Consider the following 25,160-nt stretch of genomic DNA (forward strand, 5'->3'; position numbering starts at 1 on the left):
TATTTTCAAAACGTTTACTGGCATGTTATTCGTTTTGTGAGGTACTTTGGTGATAAATCCTTTTGGCCATGAATTTTTTTCCACATGGCTAACGTATATTTCTGCATAGAAACCGTTATATCAGGTCTCCCTCTGTTGTAAATGAGCGGGAGGGGCCTCTTTTTAGCGCCTTGTTGCGCAGTTAAAATTCTATCAGTCTTCCTGCTTCTTCCTCCTTGATCCAGGACGTCTCTAGAGAGCTCAGGGGTCTTCAAAATTCGTTTTTGAGGGAGGTAATCAGTCACAGCAGACCTGTGACAGTGTGTTAGACTGTGATAAAAACGTTTAATATTAATTTGATATCCGTTTTTTTTTTTTTTTTTGGGTACTGAGGGGTTAATTATCCTGTTGCTAATGGGTGCAATCCTCTGCTAATTAATACATTTAAAGAATTGTTGACTATAACTGAATTAGTTCTTTGTTACTCAACTGTGTTTTTTAAAAGCGCTGCAGCGTTTTTTATATTGCTGCAAACTTATTGAAAGTATTTTCCAAGCTTGCTAGCTTCATTGCTAGTCTGTTTAAACATGTCTGATACAGAGGAATCTGCTTGTTCATTATGTTTAAAAGCCGTTGTGGAGCCCAATAGAAATATGTGTACCAATTGTATTGATGTTACTTTGAAAAATCAATCTGTACCGATTAAAAAATTGTCACCAGACAACGAGGGGGCAGTTATGCTGTCTAACTCTCCTCACGTGTCAGTACCTTCGTCTCCCGCTCGGGAGGTGCGTGAGATTGAGGCGCCAAGTACATCAAGGCCCTTACAAATCACTTTACATGATATGGCTAATGTTATGAAAGAAGTATTATACAATATGCCCGAGTTAAGAGGCAAGCGCGACAGTTCTGGGTTAAGGACAGAGCGCGCCGATGACACGAGAGCCATGTCTGATACTGCGTCACAATTTGCAGAACATGAGGACGGAGAGCTTCATTCTGTGGGTGACGGTTCTGATTCGGGGAGACCGGATTCAGAAATTTCAAATTTTAAATTTAAGCTTGAGAACCTCCGCGTGTTGCTAGGGGAGGTGTTAGCAGCTCTGAATGATTGTGACACGGTGGCAATCCCAGAGAAATTATGTAAGCTGGATAAATACTACGCGGTGCCGGTGTGTACTGACGTTTTTCCTATACCAAAGAGGCTTACAGAGATTATTAGTAAGGAGTGGGATAGACCCGGTGTGCCTTTTTCCCCTCCTCCAATATTTAGAAAAATGTTCCCTATAGACGCCACCACACGAGACTTATGGCAGACGGTCCCTAAGGTGGAGGGAGCAGTTTCTACTCTAGCCAAGCGTACCACTATCCCGGTGGAGGATAGCTGTGCTTTCTCAGATCCAATGGATAAAAAATTAGAGGGTTATCTTAAGAAAATGTTTGTTCAACAAGGTTTTATATTACAGCCTCTTGCATGCATTGCGCCTGTCACTGCTGCAGCGGCATTCTGGTTTGAGTCTCTGGAAGAGGCGATTCGCACAGCACCATTGGATGAGTCTCTGAGCAAGATTAGAACCCTTAAGCTGGCTAATGCGTTTGTTTCGGATGCCGTAGTGCATTTAACCAAACTTACGGCTAAAAATTCCGGATTCGCCATACAGGCGCGGAGGGCGCTTTGGCTTAAATCCTGGTGAGCAGATGTAACTTCTAAGTCTAAATTACTAAACATTCCTTTCAAAGGGCACACCTTATTCGGGCCCGGCTTGAAGGAAATTATTGCTGACATTACTGGAGGTAAGGGCCACACCCTTCCTCAGGACAGGGCCAAATCGAAGGCCAAACAGTCTAATTTTCGTGCCTTTTGTAATTTCAAGGCAGGAGCAGCATCAACTTCCTCCGCTCCAAAACAGGAAGGAACTACTGCTCGTTACAGACAGGGTTGGAAAGGCAACCAGTCATGGAACAAGGGCAAGCAGGCCAGAAAGCCTACTTCCGCCCCTAAGACAGCATCAAGTCAGGGCCCCCTTTCCGGAGACGGATCTAGTGGGGGGCAGACTCTCTCTCTTCGCCCAGGCTTGGGCAAGAGATGTACAGGATCCCTGGACGTTGGAGATTATATCTCAGGGATACCTTCTGGATTTCAAAACTTCTCCTCCACAAGGGAGGTTTCATCTGTCAAGGTTATCAACAAACCTAGTAAAGAAAGAGGCATTTCTACAATGTGTACAAGACCTCTTAGTGATGGGAGTAATCCACCCAGTTCCGCGGACGGAACAGGGGCAAGGGTTTTATTCAAATCTGTTTGTGGTTCCTAAGAAAGAGGGAACCTTCAGACTAATCTTAGATTTAAAAATCTTAAACAAATTCCTAAGGGTTCCATCGTTCAAGATGGAAACCATTCGGACCATCCTACCTATGATCCAAGAGGGTCAATATATGACCACAGTGGATTTAAAGGATGCCTACCTTCACATACCGATTCACAAAGATCATTATCGGTACCTAAGGTTTGCCTTTCTAGACAGGCATTACCAGTTTGTAGCGCTTCCCTTCGGGTTAGCTACGGCCCCGAGAATTTTTACAAAGGTTCTGGGCTCTCTTCTGGCGGTACTAAGACCACGAGGCATAGCGGTGGCTCCGTACCTAGACGACATTCTGATACAAGCGTCAAGTTTTCAAAATGCAAAGTCTCATACAGAGATAGTTCTAGCATTTCTGAGGTCGCATGGGTGGAAAGTGAACGTGGAAAAGAGTTCTCTGTTACCACTCACAAGGGTCCCTTTTCTAGGGACTCTTATAGATTCTGTAGAGATGAAGATTTACCTGACGGAGTCCAGGTTATCAAAGCTTCTCAATGCTTGCCGTGTCCTTCACTCCATTCCAAGCCCATCAGTAGCTCAGTGCATGGAAGTAATCGGCTTAATGGTCGCGGCAATGGACATAGTGCCATTTGCGCGCCTACATCTCAGACCGCTGCAACTATGCATGCTAAGTCAATGGAACGGGGATTACTCAGATCTGTCCCCTTTGCTAAATCTGGACCAGGAGACCAGAGATTCTCTTCTCTGGTGGTTGTCACGGGTTCATCTGTCCAAAGGAATGACTTTTTACAGACCAGATTGGACGATTGTAACAACAGACGCCAGCCTACTAGGCTGGGGAGCAGTCTGGAACTCCCTGAAGGCTCAGGGATTGTGGACTCAGGAGGAGAAACTCCTCCCAATAAACGTTCTAGAATTAAGAGCAATATTCAATGCTCTTCTAGCTTGGCCTCAGTTGGCAACACTGAGGTTCATCAGATTTCAGTCGGACAACATCACGACTGTGGCTTACATCAATCATCAAGGGGGAACCAGGAGTTCCCTAGCGATGTTGGAAGTCTCGAAGATAATTTGCTGGGCAGAGTCTCACTCTTGCCACCTGTCAGCGATCTACATTCCTGGCGTGGAGAACTGGGAGGCGGATTTTTTAAGTCGCCAGACTTTTCATCCGGAGGAGTGGGAGCTTCACCCGGAGGTATTTGCCCAACTGATTCATCGTTGGGGCAAACCGGATCTGGATCTCATGGCATCTCGCCAGAACGCCAAGCTTCCTTGTTACGGATCCAGGTCCAGGGACCCGGGAGCGGTGCTGGTAGATGCTCTAGCAGCCCCTTGGGTTTTCAACATAGCTTATGTGTTTCCACCTTTTCCGTTGCTACCTCGACTGATTGCCAGGATCAAACAGGAGAGAGCATCGGTGATTCTGATAGCGCCTGCGTGGCCACGCAGGACCTGGTATGCAGACCTAGTGGACATGTCGTCCTGTCCACCATGGTCTCTACCCCTGAGGCAGGACCTTCTAATTCAGGGTCCTTTCAACCATCCAAACCTAATTTCTCTGAGGCTGACTGCTTGGAAATTGAACGCTTGATTCTATCAAAGCGTGGGTTTTCGGATTCGGTTATTGATACATTAATACAGGCTCGGAAACCTGTTACCAGAAAAATTTACCACAAGATATGGCGTAAATATTTATATTGGTGTGAATCCAAGAGTTACTCATGGAGTAAGGTTAGGATTCCTAGGATATTGTCTTTTCTACAAGAGGGTTTAGAAAAGGGCTTATCCGCTAGTTCACTAAAGGGACAGATTTCTGCTCTGTCTATTCTTTTACACAAGCGTCTGGCAGAGAATCCAGACGTCCAGGCTTTTTGTCAGGCTTTGGCTAGGATTAAGCCTGTGTTTAAAGCTGTTGCTCCTCTGTGGAGCTTAAACTTGGTTCTTAAAGTTCTTCAGGGTGTTCCGTTTGAACCCCTTCATTCCATTGATATTAAGCTTTTATCTTGGAAAGTTCTGTTTTTGATGGCTATTTCCTCGGCTCGAAGAGTCTCTGAGTTATCTGCCTTACATTGTGATTCTCCTTATCTGATCTTTCATTCAGACAAGGTAGTCCTGCGGACTAAACCTGGGTTTTTACCTAAGGTTGTTTCTAACAAGAATATCAATCAAGAGATTGTTGTTCCATCCCTATGTCCTAATCCTTCTTCAAAGAAGGAACGTCTTTTGCATAATCTAGAAGTGGTCCGTGCTCTACTTACAGGCAACTAAGGATTTTCGACAAACTTCTTCTCTGTTTGTCGTTTACTCTGGACAGAGGAGAGGTCAAAGGGCTTCGGCTACCCCTCTCTCTTTTTGGCTTCGTAGCATAATACGCTTAGCCTATGAGACTGCTGGACAGCAGCCTCCTGAAAGAATTACAGCTCATTCCACTAGAGCTGTGGCTTCCACCTGGGCCTTTAAGAATGAGGCCTCTGTTGAACAGATTTGCAAGGCTGCAACTTGGTCTTCACTTCATACTTTTTCCAAATTTTACAAATTTGACACTTTTGCTTCTTCGGAGGCTGTTTTTGGGAGAAAGGTTCTACAGGCAGTGGTTCCTTCTGTTTAATGTTCCTGCCTTGTCCCTCCCATCATCCGTGTACTTTAAGCTTTGGTATTGGTATCCCATAAGTAATGGATGACCCGTGGACTGAACACACTTAACAAGAGAAAACATAATTTATGCTAACCTGATAAATTTATTTCTCTTGTAGTGTGTTCAGTCCACGGCCCGCCCTGTCTATTTGAGGCAGGTTCTAAATTTTAAATTATAACTCCAGTCACCACTGCACCCTATAGTTTCTCCTTTCTCGTCTTGTTTCGGTCGAATGACTGGATATGACATGTGAGGGGAGGAGCTATATAGCAGCTCTGCTTGGGTGATCCTCTTGCAACTTCCTGTTGGGAAGGAGAATATATCCCATAAGTAATGGATGACCCGTGGACTGAACACACTACAAGAGAAATAAATTTATCAGGTAAGCATAAATTATGTTTTTCATATAACTGCATGTAATAGACACTACTATAAAGAATAAGATGCACAGATACTGATATAAAAATCCAGTATAAAACATTTTAAAAACGTACTTAGAAGCTTTCAGTTTAGCTCTGTTGAAAAGGCAGTTGGAAAGCCCACTGCAAGTGGGCAATAAGACACTCCCCCCTCCCCCTTCTTTTGCATATGAAAAGACCCTTTACACAAACAGGAGCAAGCTGGAGAAGGTAGCTGACGGTATTCAAATAAAACTTTGGGGCTTGGTTAGGAGTCTGAAAATCAGAGCAATGTTCTTTAAAAATAAGCAAAATTATAAATAAAAAAAAAACAAAAAACTTTATGGGCTTTATAAATAGATCATCTACAAAACATTTATGCAAAGAAAAAATGAGTGTATAATGGCCCTTTAAATTCCCTCCCACTTCCCATCCTTCCTCATTTTTTTTTCTTTGCCTCTAAGGAGTAGGTTGAGAATAAAGGTGTTCCAGCTACTTTCTTATGGATTAATATGTGGAACCTCAGATCAATGTGAGACCCTTTATCCCTGGGACATATCATGAATAAAAAAGAGATTTCAAGCACTCTGAGTGATACAGGGACATGGGAATACCCTGTAATGGCACAGTATCTCCCTATGGGAATTCAGCCATTACCTACCCTCAGGCTTCATTGTGTGTCTGGATCACTATATGGCAGCAGTTTTGCAAGAATGTTATCCATTTGCACTAGATGACAAAACAATTTCCTGCCATGTTGGGCTCCAGACACCTACCCAGATATCTCTTCAACAAAGGGAACAAAGGAAATTTTATTATAGAAGTAAATTGGAAACTTTTTTTAAATTGTATGTTCTATCTGAATCACAAAATAAAATTTAGGGGTTTCATATCCCTTTAAGCACAGCAGTGCAAAATGTCTGCATACAAATTAAATGTTTTAAACGTTTTTAAAATTGCCCTTCTGTTAGATACATGTACATGATTTTACAGTTCAGGGACATATCCTTTGTTTCTCATGTCTATTTTTGTTGTCTTCAGAAACAGATCAATAGATAAATTGCTTACACTGATCAAACAATCACTAAGTAGAATGTTGCAGGGTTAGTTCTTAATCCAGCAAGATTAAATACAACCTCTCTGATGTCAGGGAAAAAACACACTTTCTGAAGTTAAACTGCAGGAAATCAAGCAAAATAAACTAAGTGCAGACTAGGCAAAGCCCCCCCCCCCCCCCCCCAAGTTTTTTACGGAATTACATTTTCAGTTGAATATTTCTATAAATAAAACAATTTGTGGTCTATGTGTATCCGAAAAAAAGGTTTTGCATATAGCTGTGTTAGCGGAGGGATTAAAGGGACACTAAATAAAAAAAATTTCTTTAATGATTCAAATAGAGCATGCAATTTTAAGCAAATTTCTCATTTACTACTATTATCAATTTTTTTTCGGCTGAATGTAGTCACCAATAAGCAAGCACTATCCAGGGTGCTTAACCTAAAATTGATAATAGGAGTAAATTATAAAGTTGCTTAAAATTGCATGCGCTATCTTAACCATGAAAGAAAAAAAATGGGTTTATTATCCCTTTAATTCAGGGCTCAAAATTTCCACTTGCCCACTTACCCTGGCCGAGTAGAAATTGAACTGGGGCGAGTAGACAGAGAGATAAATGCTATCTATACACTGTGCAAAATGACCTGCAAATGTGTATATATATATATATAGAATACTTGTATTAATTTGTTATGGTTTAAAATAAAAAATAGGAAAAGGTGTTTTACAATGGCTAAAATATGCAAACAGTGGGTGAAGTAGGGGGTGTGGGCAGATGATGGGTGCGATCAGGTGTTGGGTGACATTTTGACCTGGCTAGTAGCTTAGGACATAGAGGCGAATTCCTGCTTTGCACATTTTTTTATTTATTTTTTAATACAGTCTGCATGTGTGGGATATAGAAAATGTTTCAGTTGCTGTTTTGGAACATTGTTTTTGTATATTTTAGAGCAGATACTTTTCACTATAGTTCTTCAGAGATCTTAAATCAGTGTTTCCCAACTCCAGTCCTCAGGACCCTTAACAGGCCAGATATTCATCATATCTTAACTAGAGCGCAGGTGAAATAATCAGCTGATCAATCACCATGGTTACTAACCTGCTCTCACCCATCAGCTGATTATTTCACCTATGCTCTACTTAAAAGGACAGTAAACGTGCCGGATAATTGGATATCCAAGACCCGCTCAGTAGATCCTGGAGCGGAGTCCAACTTTACACTTCAAAATCTTTGAAGTTACCCCTAAAGTAATGTTATATAATTCTGCACTGTGTGCAGAATTATATAACATTATTTTGAACATTTACTGTCCCTTTAAAGGGACAGTCAACACCAAAATTGTTATTGTTAAAAAAGATAAACAACGCCTTTCCTACCCATTCCCCAGCTTTTAACAACCAACATTGTTATATTAACCCCTTAATGACCACAATATACCCTGTATGTCACTGGTCATTAAAGGTTTTTTCAGGACTTAATAGCACAAGTCTAGCAAGAAGACGCTATTAATACCCTCCCTCCAGCAGGCTTTGTGGAATAGAGCAGTCTCAACTCTGGTGGCAAGACCGCGCTATAAAAAAGTCCCAAAAATAGGCCAGCGACATACAGGGTACGTCGCTGGTCCTTAAGGGGTTAATAAACTTTATAACATTTAAACCTCTAAATTTCTGCCTGTTTCTAAGCCACTACAAACAGCCTCTTATCACATGCTTTTTTATTTGCTTTTCACAATAAGAGACTGCTAGTTCATGTGGGCCATATAGATAACATTGTGTCCACGCCCGGGGAGTTATTTAAAAGTCAGCACAACACAATACTAAATACAAGTCAGTAGATAATAAATAAAAAGTTGTGATCAGGGGGCAGTGAGAAGATGCTTAGATACAAGTTAATCACACAGGTAAAAAGTATATTAAAGGTCCAGTCAACACAGTTGATTTGCATAATCAACAAATGCAAGATAACAAGACAATGCAATAGCACTTAGTCTGAAATTCAAATGAGTAGTAGATTTTTTTTTCTGACAATTTTAAAGGGACAGTCTAGAATAAATTAAACTTTCATTATTCAGATAGGACTTTTAATTTTAATCAACTTTCCAATTTACTTTTATCCTCAAATTTGCTTTTTTCTCTTGGTATTCTTAGTTTAAACTAAACATAGGTAGGCTCATATGCTAATTTCTAAGCCTTTGAGGGCTGCCTCTTATCACAGGCTTTTTAAATCTCTTTTCAACACAGAGACAGAAAGTACACGTGGGCCATATAGATAACACTGTGTTCAGGCACAGGGGGTTATTTAAGATTTAGCACAAAATAATGCTAAATTTAAGACAATAGATAATAATCAGTCACAGTCATGTGATCAGGGGGCTGGAAGAAGGTTCCTAGATACAAGGTAATCACAGAGGTAAAAAGTATATTAACATAACTGTGTTGGTTATGCAAAACTGGGGAATGGGTAATAAAGGGATTATCTATCTTTTAAAACAATAACAATTCTATGGTAGACTGTCCCTTTAAGTTATGTCTATTTCCACTCCCCCTGTACCGTGTGACAGCCATCAGCCAATCACAAATACATACACGTACCATGTGACTTCCATCAGCCAATCATGAATGTATATGCGTTTTAGTCTGTGAATTTTTGCACATGCTCAGTAGGAGCTGGTGACTCAAAAAATGTTAAATATAAAAAGACTGTGCGCATTTTGTTTATGGAAGTAAATTGGAAAGTTGTTTAAAATTGCATGCTCTATCAAGTGATTTTTAACCTTTTTTTGCCGTGGCACACTTTTTTACATTAAAAAATCCTGTGGCACACCACCATCCCAAAATTTAAAAAAAAATCACACATTGTAGCCTAATACAGGATATATATATACACATACACACAAACACACACATACTGTATGTATTGTGCTGTTATGCCATGCCTCCTACAAACTACCCCTGCACTGGGAGTAAAAAACAAGCAAAGTTTAAAAAATATGTCACACTGTTGTCAGTCTGCCGCGGCACACCTGAGGATCTCTCACGGCACACTAGTGTGCCACGGCACACTGGTTGAAAAACAAGTCTATCTGAATAATGAAAGTTTCATTTTGACTTGAGTGTCCCTTTAATATAACTTTGTTGGTTATGCAAAACTGGGGAATGGGTAATAAAGGGACTATCTCTTTAAAAATAAAAAATAGTTGTAGACTGTCCCTTTATGATATAATGAATATCTGGCCAATTAAGGGTCCTTATGACTGGAGTTGGGAAACACTGTCTTAAAGGGACAGTTTACCCAAAAACTTGCTCTCCTTTATTTTGTTCCCAATGATCCATTTTACCTGCTGGGCTGTTTAAAATTGTTTACAAATAGCTCCTTAGCCTTTATGTTGGCCTTTAAAATAGCTGATTTAGCCTGTAGTAACCCTAGCTATACTGAAAATGTATATACCTCGGTATAGGCTATTGAGAAACTATGTAAACACAGCTAGCAGAAGAAATGTTGGAAGAGATAAAAGCTTTAAAATGTTAATTTTCAATTATTCTGTCTAAGTATTGTACAGAGACAAATAAGAAAAGGAAGCATCTGAGTGATAACACGATCTGATCTGTCAGCAAGCTTAGCCTATTTTGATGAGCTGTGGTTTAAAAAAAATACAGCTATTTCTTTTGCAAAAAGAAGTATAAGTGAGCAATTTCTCATACATTTTATATGCTGCAACTGGTATAACAAGTCATGGCGAACACTTTCAGGAAAAAAACATTTTACAGTGAACTGTCCCTTTAAACCAAAAAGGATTTTTTTTTATTGACCACCTATATTGATAGTTGATGGTAGGTCAGACCAGCTGGTCACTGCTTTGAACTAGATCTTGTATAATTTCAGTGCCTTGCAAAATGGTAGAGCTGTACAATCCCAGCATACTGCAGACCTTTTGTCCCTTTAACGGAGGGATGATTTGCTACTCCTCAGTGAATACTGGTCCAAAGCAATGGAGTCTCATATTTAATTTCCTTCTAAATACAGGGAGAGTCCATAGCTGCATTCATTACTTTTGGGAATACAGGACCTGGCGACCAGGAGGAGGCAAAGACACCCCAGCCAAAGGCCTAAATACCTCCCCCACTTCCCTCATCCCCCAGTCATTCCTTGCCTTTCGTCACAGGAGGTTGGCAGAGAAGTGTCGGAAGATTACGGAGTAGTTCCTTTTGGAGGGTAGTACTCTTCGAGATGGGACTGGAGTTTTAAGTAGTCTTGTCAGCCTCTCAGTGAGATCATTGATGAAAGTTAGAGTCCGAAGGTGCAGGGAGAGTCTTTCTGCGAAACCATCCTGACTCATATTAACAGCTCCATAAGCAATCAGCGTTGACGAGTTTCGCTACCTGCTTTTCTGCACTCAAGTCCATGTCAGAAGCACCGCTACCATCTGTCAAACTTGAAGAACCGTGTTGCTGTTCCACGGCATAGATTCAGTTTCTGGGATATCTCTCCAGGTCCTAGTATCTCTTGCAGTCAGGTAATCCGCATTCTTTGGGTCTTCTTTCTTCGCCTGACCTCATAGTGACTAGGACTCTCGTCTCCTCAGAGGTTTGTGTGCTCTTATGAGACCAGTGATTTTGTGTGGTCTCTGACGTGGGCTCTTACGGTCCTAATTGTTAGTCAGTTACTTGGTCCTGCTACCTTTTTTGGGTCTTTTGCTTCTGTTGAAGCAGTTTTCGGGAGTTGGAATTTTTTTCAGGCTGTGGTGCCCTTAGATTGGGCGGCCTTATTGTTAACCCCCCCCCCCCCCCCATTAGCATTCAGTGTCCTCTATAGCTTGGGTATTGTTTTCCCAAAAGTAATGAATGCAGCTGTGGACTCTCCCTGTATTTAGAAGGAAAACTAAAATTATGACGTACCAGATAATTTCCTTTCCTTCAATACAGGGAGAGTGCACAGCTCCCGCCCGTGCTCTCCGGAGGGCGGCCCTAAATTTAAATTGCTTTCTTTTGGCACCTTTTTCACCCTGATATTTCTCCTACTGTTCCTTGTTCCCTCGGCAGAATGACTGGAGGATGAGGAAAGTGGGGCAGGTATTTAGGCATTTGGCTGGGGTGGCTTTGCCTCCTCCTGGTGGCCAGGTTCTGTATTCCTAAAAGTAATGAATGCAGCTGTAGACTCTGCCTTTATCGAAAGAAATGAAATTATCTGGTAAGTCATAATTTTTGTTTTTAACAGTAAATGGGTCCTAAAGGGACAGTAACACCTGGAGGTTTTTATATAAAATGTTTTGTTGTGCATAATGAAATTACTTTGCATTATTCATAACTATACATTTTGTATAATAATCTCAAGGTGTTTTCTGTACTGATATCTGACTGAGTTCCCTCTGGTTGCTCATACACTAGGCTACAGAATTTACTTTTTTGGCCTCAAGGGAGCGTGGGACAAGTACACAAAAGCAAGAGGAGATATATACAAATCAAAAAGGCCCATAAAGTCTACACATATTACATGTTAGTGTTTTCTAGATCTGGATTTGCACAGATCTCACTGTGTTCCACTTTCACAAGAATAATTGCGGCTCCGAAAAGAGCCAAATGCGGCTTGTGTCCGCCTTCTCCCTGATTCCTTACAAAACGATGTGCAAAATGCACATATCTTCTGTTGTCTTAGGATAACCTTATGCGTGTCCCAGGTATTTCTTATTATTTTACATTTCCCGTGTTTACCACCTCTATTGTCAATTTGTCATTCCACCTGAGTAAAATGTAAAATTTAACCCATTTGCTGCCAACACAGAAAGTTTATTGTCTGCAGTGAGGTCAATATTTTTGTTTCAGTCTAAAGATCAGCTCATTATGAAAGTATGTTTATTTATTCTGTGATCCCTGCACAGTTTCACCTACCAAATCTTTGTAGAAAGAATGTGGTACTGGAGAGGCGCTTGCGTATTTTAGTAAGAGAATGGATAACATTGCTTTGGCAGGTGAATGCTTTTGTGTGGGCTGACTGCACCCTCCCCTCATTTTTCTGTGTTCTGGGTGGTATTTATTGGTAAAGGACAGAGCATATTAGCAGTATTAGATAATGCCTTCATCGTTACTTCAGCCTTATAATTCCTGCATTGTGTAAGCAGTAATTCCCTCTCAAGAGTGTCTGATACTTTGATTGAAGCCAGGATATCCACTCCGTGCCGTGCAATAGAAACTACTCATCTATTGACAGCGAGGTAGCGTCTGCAGCCCCCCTGTGCTGTTAGCTGACATCCAATGTCACTTCTGAATAGAATGTAATTAGAGTTGTGTAACGGGTATCAAACTTCCTTTCACTTTGTTTGATGTTTGTTGGCTCAATGTTAAAGTCTTAATCGTTTCCAGTGTAATTGGTAGCAATTTGATTTGAAGGCAGATATTCCAATGACATTTCTAATAAGAGCACTGAGAGGCTTTCATCATCTAAGTCTTTGAAGAATATGCACATATGATTTAATCTCTAGGGAAGATGGAGATGATGTGTACATATATAATTTTCCTTGAGGAGAGATTGCTATCTTATTTACAATATGTACAGTGGTAATCTAAGTGCATTTTTAAAACAAGGCAATGTGCACACTAATGTACATAATAGCTCAGTGCTGTTTTATTCTAGTGAGCAGTTTGTATGTTTTATTCCGTGAGACCTATTATTCTAAACCTAAATGACAGTGATTTGTGTGCATTAAACATTAGTAGAAGGATCTAATATTTTGCAAATACCCATGGGCCATAAACCCATTTTGTGGGCTAGATTTACCATCCCTGCAGGCGTTCAGGTTCGCAAGTAGTGAACCTGTCCACTTGCAATTGCCACTAGTGATGTTTCATTGCAGGGTAAAATTTAACATTGCACCAAGAAAATTCTTGTACAATGCCGTCCTCTGCTCGAGCGCAACCAATTTCACTAGAGCAGGGAATGTCATTCACCCCAAACAAGCAAGTGTTGGGGTAATTGATACCGCCACCTTTGAGGTGCCGGAGATGAAAAAGAATTGGTTTATACTTCTTAAATATGTGTCAGCAGGCTCACTTTTGCTAACCTGCTCCACATAGCTGAAAAAGCTTAATACATTTAGCTTCTATGTATGTGGTAAAATGCTAGATCTGCCAAATATACGGTTTCAAATGTTTATTATTTCCATCACTTACAGAGTTGCTAAAACCAAAAACAACCATTTCCTTTGCTTAGCCAATTGCCATCAGTCTACATATAGACACAAAAACATATATATATATATATATATATATATATATATATATATATATATATATATATATATATGTGTGTGTGTATGTGTACTGTATGTTTGCATTAATGCTTAAAGTGATGGTAAACTTACCTTTTTCCTTCTTAATATGAGGAGAGTCCTCAGCTTCATTCCTTACTTGTGGGAAATACAGAACCTGGCCACCAAGAGGAGGCAAAGACACCCCAGCCAAAGGCTTAAATACCTCCCCCGCTTCTCTCATCCCCCAGTCATTCTTTGCCTTTCGTCACAGGAGGTTGGCAGAGAAGTGTCAGAAGATTTCGGAGTAGTTCCTTATGGAGGGTAGTACTCTTTGTGATGGGACTGGAGTTTTAAGTAGTCTTGTCAGCCTCTCAATGAGAGCATTGATGAAAGTTAGAGTCTGGAGATGCAGGGAGAATCTTTCCTGCGAATCCATCCAGACTCATATTAACAGCTCCCTAGGCAATCAGCGTTGACGAGTTTCACTGCCTACTTTCTTCACTCAAGTCCATGTCAGAAACGCTGCTACAATCTGCCAAACTTGAAGAACACTGTTCCACGGCATAGATTCCGGTAAGATCGTTACATTATTTTACACACATGTATAACGATAGAAGACAGGGTCACAGTGGGACTCCTTTATCTTACGGAATCAAGGGTTAATTTTCAGTTATTTTCATTTTTGGAGCTGCGCAGTTTCTTTATATTAAGATGGCGCGCTTTTCCTTAGCAGGGCTAGGTCCTGCATGAGCACTATGTGACCGGGAGTGGTCACGTTCCCCCCCCCCCCCCCCGCTTCCGATTCCTGACCTGGTGTCTGCGGAGAGGAGCATCTTCTCTATCTGTCAGGGTCATAGGAGGTAGTGAGTGCCCCAGCCATTGGGTGTATAAGGTGCCAGTTGTTTTTCCTTTTCTTTAATTTCATATAGACGAGTTATCGAGGATTCTGTTATTTTAGAGGGGTATCCCTCCGATACAGAATTTGATACCTGTGCATATTGTGAGGAGGCCCGGGTAATCCAGCCATCTCAATTTATGTTCCGTATTCCGCAACAGGGTGTTCTCATCGACCAATGTTGGGATGTTAGAGACCACTGAGCCATCAGCCTCTGAGGATTCTTCGTCCAGTGTGGTCCAAATTTGGTTTTGTTCTTCTTGCACCATTCATACCCTGATATTTCTCCTAGTGTTCCTTGTTCCCTCGGCAGAATGACTGAGGGATTAGGGAAGGGGGGGAGGTATTTAAGCCTTTGGCTGGGGTGTCTTTGCCTCCTCCTTGTGGCCAGCTTCTGTATTTCTATAAGGAATGAAGCCGTGGACTCTCCTCGTACAGAAGGAAAGGAAATGATCTGGTAAGCATAATTTTTGTTTTTCCCCTTTGTATAAACAGATCTGGAATGTTAACAATATTTTATATGGACTTTAATTCAGCAGTTGTAATGAAGATGCGCTATAACTTACTTTTTAATGTAGCGCTGAAGTTCAAATACCCTGTGCTCCAGCCGCCCACTTTAAAACTTTTTATTTTTGTGAGCTAATGGTTTGAACCGTTCTCCAATCGGTGCTCTAGCCGTACGTTATTTTTGTTGTAGCTAGAATGCTGATTGTAGAACAGTTCTAACCATTAGCTCACATAAAAAAAAGGTTTGTGCGCTATATTAAAAAGTAAGTTAAAGGGCATCTTCATTACAACTGATAAGTTAAACTCCATCTAAAATATTGCTAACATTCCAGATCTGTTTATACAAAGGGGAAAGTTTATCATCACTTTAACTTTCATTAAAATGAAGACCTCCACTACTTGATAGGATTTTTTGAGCACTATCACCTTTGCATTTGAGTGACATCCGAAATTAATTTTCCTGTGAGGGATTTTACACACACACATTTCCAATCTTGCAGTCTGTTACTCAAGTTTGCGCACAAGAGAATACTTACCAGTCATCCCTGAGGTCAACCGTTGTGGGAGAATTTGCTTGAAGAACAAATCTAAGTGTTTAAGGCTAAATCAGCCTTTTTTTTTTTTTATTAAAACAAATTGTATGGTACAGTGCCTTGCTATATGCTAGAGGTGTACACTCCCGGCATACTGCTTTCCTTGTTCATTTCTTTGACTGTAAAGTCAAAATGAAGGGACAATAAAACTTAAATTGATTGATTGGATAGATCATAAAGTTTTAAACAGCTTTCCAATTTATTTATAGAGGCCTATTTATCAAGCCGTCAACCGCAAATATGCTGGAATTCCGCAGCGTAATTGTGGCGAGCCTGATTCGCCCTATTTATCAAAGCCTACAGACCGGTAAAAGATGAAATCTGTGATGTAACATACGATCCGCCGGTCTCAATCCGACACAGATCGATGCTTGCGTCATTACAGATGTTCCGAATACAAATTCGCCACTATCTGACAACTTTTGCAAGTTATCAAACTTCTAACAGGTACGCTTGCCACGATTGATTGAGCTCACATTCTATTGACTGATTGGAATAGCCAATAGAATGCAAGCTCAATCCTATTGGCTAATTGGATCAGCCAATAGGATGAAAGCTCAATCCTATTGACTGATTGCAACAGCCAATAGGATTTTTTCCACCTTAATTCCGATTGGCTGATATTATTCTATCAGCCAATTGGAATGTAAGGGACGCCATCTTGGATGACGTCATTTAAAGGGAAACTTCATTGTTCAGAAGATGTCGGAAGAAGAGGATGCTACACGCTGGATGTCTTGAAGATGGAGCCGCTCGGCGCCGGAGGCATGAAGATAGAAGATGCCGTCTGGATGAAGACTTCTGCCCGGTTAGATGAAGACTTCTGCCGGCTTCGCTGAGGACTTATGCTGCTTCGTTGAGGATGGATGTCGGGTCTTCAAAAACTGTAAGTGTATCTTCGGGGGTTAGTGTTAGTTTTTTTTAAGAGTTTATTGGGTGAGGTTTTTTTTAAGAGTTTATTGGGTGGGTTTTCATTTTAGATTTGGGCTGAAAAAGAGCTAAATGCCCTTTTAAGGGCAATTCCCATACAAATGCCCTTTTCAGGGCAATGGGGAGCTTAGGTTTTTTAGATAGGTTTTTATTTGGGGGGTTTGGTTGTGTGGGTGGTGGGTTTTACTGTTGGGGGGTGTTTGTATTTTTATTTACAGGTAAAAGAGCTGATTTCTTTAGGGCAATTTCCTGCAAAATGCCCTTTTAAGGGCCATTGGTAGTTTATTGTAGGCTAGGGTTTTTTTATTTCAGGGGGGGGCTTTTTTATTTTGATAGGGCTATTAGATTAGGTATAATTAGTTTAAATATTTGATAATTTATTTTTTATTTTGTGTAATTTAGTGTTTATTTTTTTTTGTAACTTAGTGTTTTTTATTTTGTGTAACTTAGTGTTTTTTATTTTGTGTAACTTAGTTGTTATTTTTTTGTAACTTAGTTATTTTTTATTGTAGATTTAAATAATTTGAGTAGGTTTGGGTTTTTAAATATGTAATATAGTTAATTTAATTTGTAGGTTAATGTAATTTTAGGGTAATAGTTAGGGTAGGTTAATTAATAGTTTAATATAGTTTAATGTAATTGTAGGATAATAGTTAGGGTAGGTTAATTAATAGTTTAATATAGTTTATTTTAATTCTAAAGTAAGTTTAAATTTATTATAAGATAGGGATGAGTTAATATTTAATGTAAAGTTAGTGGGTTGTTAGGTTTAGGGGTTAATAGGTTAATTTAATTTATGGCGATGTGGGGACTGGCGGTTTAGGGGTTAATAGGTTTAGTAAGTGGTAGTGATGTGGGAGGCCAGGGGTTTAGGGGTTAATACATTTATTTAGTTGCGGTGGGCTCGGGGAGCAGCGGGATAGGGGTTAATATATTTATTTAGTTGCGGCAGGCTCCGGGAGCGGTGGGATTGGGGTTAATAACTTTATTTAGGTTGCGGCGGGGTCCGGGAGTGGCGGGATGGGAGTTAATAACTTTATTTAGTTGCGGCGGGGTCCGGGAGCAGCGGGATAGGGGTTAAACAGTTAAGTATAGTAGCGGTGTTTAGTGACAGGGTATAAATAAAGTTGGGAAAAAGCCAAATAGCAGCGAGATTGATGACTGTTAGTTAACAACAGTCCGCTGCTCATTGCCCCGTACTTGGTGCACAGCTTTTTTAACAGCTTTTTTTTTATAAATAAGGAGAGCGTATTCAAGTTCGCGACCGCGATGTTAGCTGATGTTAGGCGAGCGTATTGGTGCCGGCAAATGCAGCATAGTTGACGGCTTGATAAGTAGGCCTCATATTGTCAATTGTGCTTAGTTTTCTTGATATCCTTTGTTTGAGAGTAATCCTAGGTGAGGAGCATGCAAGTGCCTTTAACCAATTGACAGCAGTGTTTGTAACAATGTTTATAGCAATGTTACACATAGACTACTGCTATAGACTGCTATAGACATGTGCACCCTACTGAACTCCTATCAGCCTACCTAGATTTACTCTTCAACAAAGGATACCAAGAGAGCAAAGCAAATTTGATAATAGGAGAACATTGTAAAATTTTAAATTGCATGTTCTGAATCACAAAACTTTCATTTTGACTTTACAGTCCCTAATCTTTAATGATTCAGAGCATTAAGTTTTAAAGAACTTTGCCATTTACTTCTACTATCTAATTTACTTTGTTCTTTTGGTATCATTTGTTAAAAAGCATACCTAGGTAGATTCTGGAATAACAATGCACTGTTGGAAGCTAGATGCTGACTGTTGGCTGCACATATATGCCTCCTGTCATTGGCTCACCCGTATGTTCAGCTAGCTCCTAGTAGTGCATTGCTGCTCCTTGAACAATGGAAACTAAGAGAATGAAGCACATCTGATAATAGATTTAATTTGGAAAGCTGTTTAAAATTGTCTGCTTTATCTGTATCATTAAATAAAAATTAGAAATGGGACTTTATTCTTTTGTATCAATATTGCTGCTTCACAGGGAATACTGATCCAAAGCAAGGAAGTCCCATTTTTTTAAAATACATTTTTATTGAGGAATAAGCTTACATAACACAGTATAAAGATAGATTACATGCTATTACAGAGGATAAAGCAGACTACAGGCCAACATCTTCAGTTTTACAGTCAACAGATACAAACAATTATATAAAATATTTACCATTGAGTGATGGTAAACTTCGTGCCGTCACTCCGCCCACATCTCATACTGTATTTAGCAGATCGATGACGAATCCGGCTTCCTCCAATCATTGCGTGACTCATCTGGCATCTAGATGTGGGGCATGCAGTGATTGGAGGTAAAAAATTAAGCGTCTTCCAAAATGTTAATGAATTAAAGTGCCCTGTTTTAACATTAATTTTATATACTGGGCAGTTATTAATTAAAGTTTACAATTACTTTAGGTTAACATTTATAAATAACAGAAATGTTATAATGTTAAAAAGTATTACACTGGTCCTACCCAGCTACTTCATAATGCCACCCAGCGGGCAACATATTCTGTGAATGGCACGTTTGCGGGAGAAGGAAGGGCGCAGTGTTTACCATTACTCAATGGTAAATATTTTAAAAATGAAGCATCTTTCAAAATGTTAATGAATTAAAGTGCCCCTGTTTTTTAAAGATTAATTTTATATACTGGGAATTAATTGAGTAAAGGTTGCAATCACTTTAAGATATCCAACGCAAAGACATAACTGCATAGTTTTCAAAATATTTATTTGGGAAATCAGTCAATTTCTGCCATTAATAAAAAAAAAATGTCCCTTAAACATTCCTAAATCTTGTATCAGACACCATGGGCGAGAATACATATACGGCGCAAGCTACTGAGAGCTACTGAAATCCTATTGGCTGTTCAAATCAGCCAATAGGATTTCAGAAGCTCTCATCCTATTGGATGATTTTTATTTTGAAGAATCATATCAGCCAATAGGAATGCAAGGGACGCCATATTTAAATGCGTACCTTGAATTCACTATTTAGTGTACGGCGTCGATCGTACAAAGAAGATCCTCCATGCTCCATGGCTCTGCGCTCGCCGGTCCTGCTCAGCGCTCATCTCTGCACCGCGCCGACTTGGTCGAAGTGGTCCCCGCTTGGAAGAAGATGTTGGCCGCTTGGAAAAAGACTTCACCGCCTGGAACAGGACCTTCTCCGCCGGACTTCAGGAACGGTGAGTACCTATTTGGGGGTTAGAGTTAGTTTTTAGTTTTTTTTTTGATTAGGGATTTATTGGGCACTCTTAAAAGAGCTGGATGCCTTTTTAAGGGCAATGCCCATACAAATGACCCTTTAGGGGCAATGGGTAGTTAAGAATTTTTTTAGTGCTAGTTTTTTTATTTTGGGGGGTTTGTTGGGTCGTGGGTTTTACTGTTAGAGGGAGGACTTAGCATTTTTTAAGGTGAAAGAGCTGTTTAACTTAGGGCAATGCCCTAAAAAAAGCCCTTTTAAGGGCTATTGGTAGTTTAGCATTAGAATAGGGGGTGTTTTTATTTGGGGGGGTTATTTTCATAGGGATTAGGTTTATTTTTTTTTATTTTGGATAATTTTGTTCATTATTTTCTGTAATGTTAGACTTTTTTATTTTTGGTAATTTTAGAATAATTTATTTTTTATTTTTTTATTTTTAAGTAATGTTAGCTTTTTTATTTGAATTGTAACTTAGTATTTTTTAATTTAGGTAATTGGGGTTAATTTAGCGGGTGTTAGGTTAGGGGGTTTAGTAATTATTTGCGTTTTAGGGGGTTGGCGGATTAGGGGTTAATAGATTTATTAGGATTATTTTGTTGTGTGGGTTTGGCGAATTAGGGGTTAATAGATTTATTACGATTAATGCATTTTGGGTTAATGGCGGATTAGGGGTTAATAGTTTTATTTGGTTTATTGCGATGTGGGTTAATGGCGGATTATGGGGTTAATAGTTTTATTTGGTTTATTGCATTGTGGGTTAATGGCGGATTAGGGGTTAATAGTTTTATTTGGTTTATTGCGATGTGGGTTAATGATGGATTAGGGGTTAATACATTTATTAGGTTTATTGCAATGTGGGTTAATAGCGGATTAGGGGTTAATACATTTATTACGCTTATTGCGATGTGGGTGTTGGCAGATTAGGGGTTAATATACTTTATTGCGGTTTGACAGGTAGATAGATATTGCTCATGTGTTAGGTGTTAGTTAATATTTTCAGGGAGTTACAGTAGTTACGGTGCTCACATTTTCAGCGTAAGGCTTGCTGCGCCTGCCTATTTGTGCCGAGGTGAAAATGGAGTAAAATGTCTCCATTTTCGACGCGTAAGTCCTTGTGCTGAATATGTGATACCGATTTGCGACATGGTTCTATGTTAGCTTATGGAAGTAAAAATTGCGGGCAACGGGTGAAATATACGCGCCACATTTATATGCCGCTTCATATATGTAATACCAAAACCGCGTAAAAAAAATGAGGTCGCCGGCTTTTGAGGGTGACACCGCATATATAATCTTGCCCAATTTAATTTGCATTGACCACATATACTTTGTTTCTGTGTCAAAATTTATAGAGTAACAAACCTTGTCTAAAAGCAGCACTATAATAAAATGGCAGGTTTTCCCATGTGGATCTCTCTTTAGTGAATATTTCAGTGCATTGCTGTAGATTGTTTTGACAGGGATTGGATTAAAAGCTTTTTTTTTTCCTCCAGCAGTAGGATATACAGGGAAAACACAGCTTTTAATCATTTCAGTTCAATCAGTTAATCAGACAGGCTTCATCTAAAATCCCCAGAGAATGAGAGTTTGCCAAAAATGAGTTCCTTGAGTAAACAGGAATTCTAATTATTTGGAAAATAGGGAAAAAAAAAAACAGAATCATACAAATAAAACCACAAAAGTATCAAACACAAAATAACATACAATTAAGAGTAATACTTAAAGAGACATAAAAACCAAAGGTTTGATTTCATGATTCATATCATTTTAAACAAATTTACGTTTTTCTATTATCTAGTTTGCTTTGTTCTGTTGTTATCTTTTGTTGAAAAGCATACCTAAGTAGGGTAAAGAGCAGCAATGCACTACTGTGAGCTAGCTGAGGATCGGTGGCTGCACACATATACCAGAGTCATGTTTCATGTCCCTTTAATTTACTATTTTTAATGAGGAACCACATACTATTTTAAAAATAGTGTATTTCCTTCAATTGCAATCACAACAGTTTTCTTGGAAGATGGCTGGGCTTTGTTGAAAAGTCACTTGGGGGAGATTTATCAAAGTAATCCGCCCGCAATTGCGCCCAAAACTACGCATACGACCATATCTCCATATTTATGTAAGCAATCTGCGCCTATAATTGTGCAAATCGGAAAGAAACTTCTTCACACTTCGCTTGCATTCGCCTAGGCACACGGGCGCGCTCCTGAGTGCACCAATATACATTAGTAATAGGCGTAATTTCACAGCCCGACCTACAAATACGCTCAGTTTCTTATTTATCATTGCTTTGCGCCAATAGGGAACTGCAATTTGTCCTTAAATTGCGTGTTCTATATTTTGCAATACCTATATAGGCAAACAGCATTATCATACATTCTTTTACAGCTTGTGATGCAGTACTTTCTTATTTTAACTGCTTTATCCAAGGCTCAGCGCCAAGAAGAGACTGGTATTGCAAGAAATTTGCACTTCCACAGGCGCATAGGGGTACCAAGAGTTTTCTTGCCCGTTGTGGTCTTTATAAGCCTTGACTGACAATGATAGATAAATATATATTGATATATTGATTTGCGTGATCCTAAATTACCAACAAGGAAGAACATATGGAAAAAACAGCACGGAAACATTATTAAATATGTTAAAATTAGAAAATATAAGATTAACACATTATTAAATTAGGTACTGTACCTAACTGCACAAAATGTAAAAGATATGACATATAAATGCGCAAAATAGATACCAAAAAAACGCATCTTTAATAATCAAGACATGGCGGCGTAAATATTTATAGGGATGTACTATGATAAATAGGGAGTAAATTCTTTTTCCGACAGGCGAAATTTATCATTATTACGCCCCAGCTCGCCTTTTACTAAACGTGCAAAGTTACGTCTATTTTTTTTTTTATAAATTCAGGCGCACATGTGCGTTTCTCTGGAGGCGAGCTGGGGCGCAGTTACAGGCGAAGCACAGTTGCCACCTCAGCCATGTTTTTCCTGGACACTTATAAGCTATACATGCTGCAGTGTGTGCAGGTAGGAACATGAATTTCAACCCTGGACAGCACAAAAATAGTGACACTGAACAGCACTATTCATATTCCTCTCTGCACACCCTGCAACATGTATAACTCATAAGTGTCCAGGAGAACATGGCTGAGGTGGCAACTCTACGGTTATGAGGCTTTATCATGATATCTGCATAGCTGGTTGCTGGTGAAAATAAGCAATAACCCTGATCCCAGTCTGTATTTATGAATTGTGTATCGGAATGTCTGTATTCTGATTGGCTGAATTCACTTGCACCTCTCAGAATGGACCAATATTCTGAAAGTATGTCAATGGCAAAGATTCAAAAATTAAAAAGAAGAAGTTGCAGAAGTGTTTAAATGGGAGAATACATTTTGTGAGTCTGTATTGATATAGTTCTTGTACAACGTGATATTCTTATATTAAAGGGACGTTTTAAAATGACAATAAGCTCTAGTTTGTTAGAACAGCTGCAGGTGAGCCAACAATTAGAATTAGCCATTTTCAGTGTTTATCTGAAGCACTGTTTTCATTATATATTTTTTACCTTATCACAATTCAAATTCTAGATAAATAACCACATATTAACGGGGCCATTTTTCACGGCCTGAAAAACCCTTAACGACCAATGACATACAGGACATGTCGTGATCATTAAGGGGTTAAAAGAGATCAGTCAGTATGATGTAATCGCTAAACCCCAGAAATCGGAGGGAAAAAATGGATTTCATGTCCCTTTAATCCAGTACATTTGGTTTTTGGATTACGAAATTGGGAGATTAACAACAAAGAGGTAAAAATGTAACGTTTTAGGAGTATTGATGGCAGAGACATTTTAGTGATCACTGGAAGATCATATTGACGACACTGGCTGCGCTTCAGAAATCGTTATCTGATAAAAGCAAGCGCAAGATAGTGATCAATACCTATGTGTTTAATTCTAACAAAGCCGTTAAACACATAGGCAAAGCCCCAATCGGAAGCTACAAGCACATCCCCCTTTTATTATTTATGGCTCCATCACAGCCATCAAGAATAGAGAAGAACCAGTAACAGATAATAAGCGTATTTTTATATTATGTTCAATCCATTACGTTTTGGAGCTTCCTGTTTCCCGAGTTTTGACAAGCTCTGCTGTTCAACCAACATTTACAGAACACAGAGAAGTCTGAGGAACTGCAGTTTTTTTTATTATCAGGCAATGGCGAAAGAAATCTAGTTTATGTTATATATCTGATTTTGTGGGAAATGGTGTCCAATAATTTTACATCAAATGTTGAAATCCATCAACAGTTACATTTCCAGAAACTGAAAATGAAACTCATGTCAGGTGTAAACATATATTTCTTTCTTCTGTTTTAGGATTTTTTGGTCAGACAGAATACTGAAAGGAACTCTTCATATGTATTGACTAATCCAAGGTTCAGGTATGTTTAACATTTCAAGCACAATTTATGTACACTTAGATGATGAAGCAAGATAATAATTATTATGATTATGTTAAATATTATTTCTCCAACATAGGTGTGTCCGGTCCACGGCGTCATCCTTACTTGTGGGATATTCTCTTCCCCAACAGGAAATGGCAAAGAGCCCAGCAAAGCTGGTCACATGATCCCTCCTAGGCTCCGCCTACCCCAGTCATTCTCTTTGCCGTTGTACAGGCAACATCTCCTCGGAGATGGCTTAGAGTTTTTTAGTGTTTAACTGTAGTTTTTATTATTCAATCAAGAGTTTGTTATTTTAAAATAGTGCTGGTATGTACTATTTACTCTGAAACAGAAAAGAGATGAAGATTTCTGTTTGTATGAGGAAAATGATTTTAGCAACCGTTACTAAAATCCATGGCTGTTCCACACAGGACTGTTGAGAGGAATTAACTTCAGTTGGGGGAACAGTGAGCAGTCTTTTGCTGCTTGAGGTATGACACATTCTAACAAGACGATGTAATGCTGGAAGCTGTCATTTTCCCTATGGGATCCGGTAAGCCATTTTTATTCAGACAGTAAATAAGGGCTTCACAAGGGCTTATTAAGACTGTAGACATTTTCTGGGCTAAATCGATTCATATATTACACATATTTAGCCTTGAGGAATCATTTAATCTGGGTATTTTTGTTAAATAATATCGGCAGGCACTGTTTTAGACACCTTATTCTCTAGGGGCTTTCCCTAATCATAGGCAGAGCCTCATTTTCGCGCCGGTATTGCGCACTTGTTTTTGAGAAGCATGACATGCAGTCGCATGTGTGAGGAGCTCTGATACATAGAAAAGACTTTCTGAAGGCTTCATTTGGTATCGTATTCCCCTTTGGGCTTGGTTGG

At 39.4% G+C, this 25,160-nt stretch overlaps 1 protein-coding gene across 1 annotated transcript in view; it reads left to right on the plus strand.

Moving 5' to 3' along the window:
• The window catches only part of LOC128647382 (protein Shroom3-like), a 149,853-nt gene that overhangs the window by 45,915 nt on the left and 78,778 nt on the right, over positions 1–25,160 (plus strand). The window contains exon 3 of the mRNA XM_053700167.1: positions 24,198–24,262. Coding sequence (XP_053556142.1) covers positions 24,198–24,262 — 65 coding nt within the window. The remainder of the gene's footprint in view (positions 1–24,197; positions 24,263–25,160) is intronic.

This window comes from Bombina bombina, chromosome 2 (assembly GCF_027579735.1).
Source record: "Bombina bombina isolate aBomBom1 chromosome 2, aBomBom1.pri, whole genome shotgun sequence".
Lineage (NCBI taxonomy): Eukaryota > Metazoa > Chordata > Amphibia > Anura > Bombinatoridae > Bombina > Bombina bombina.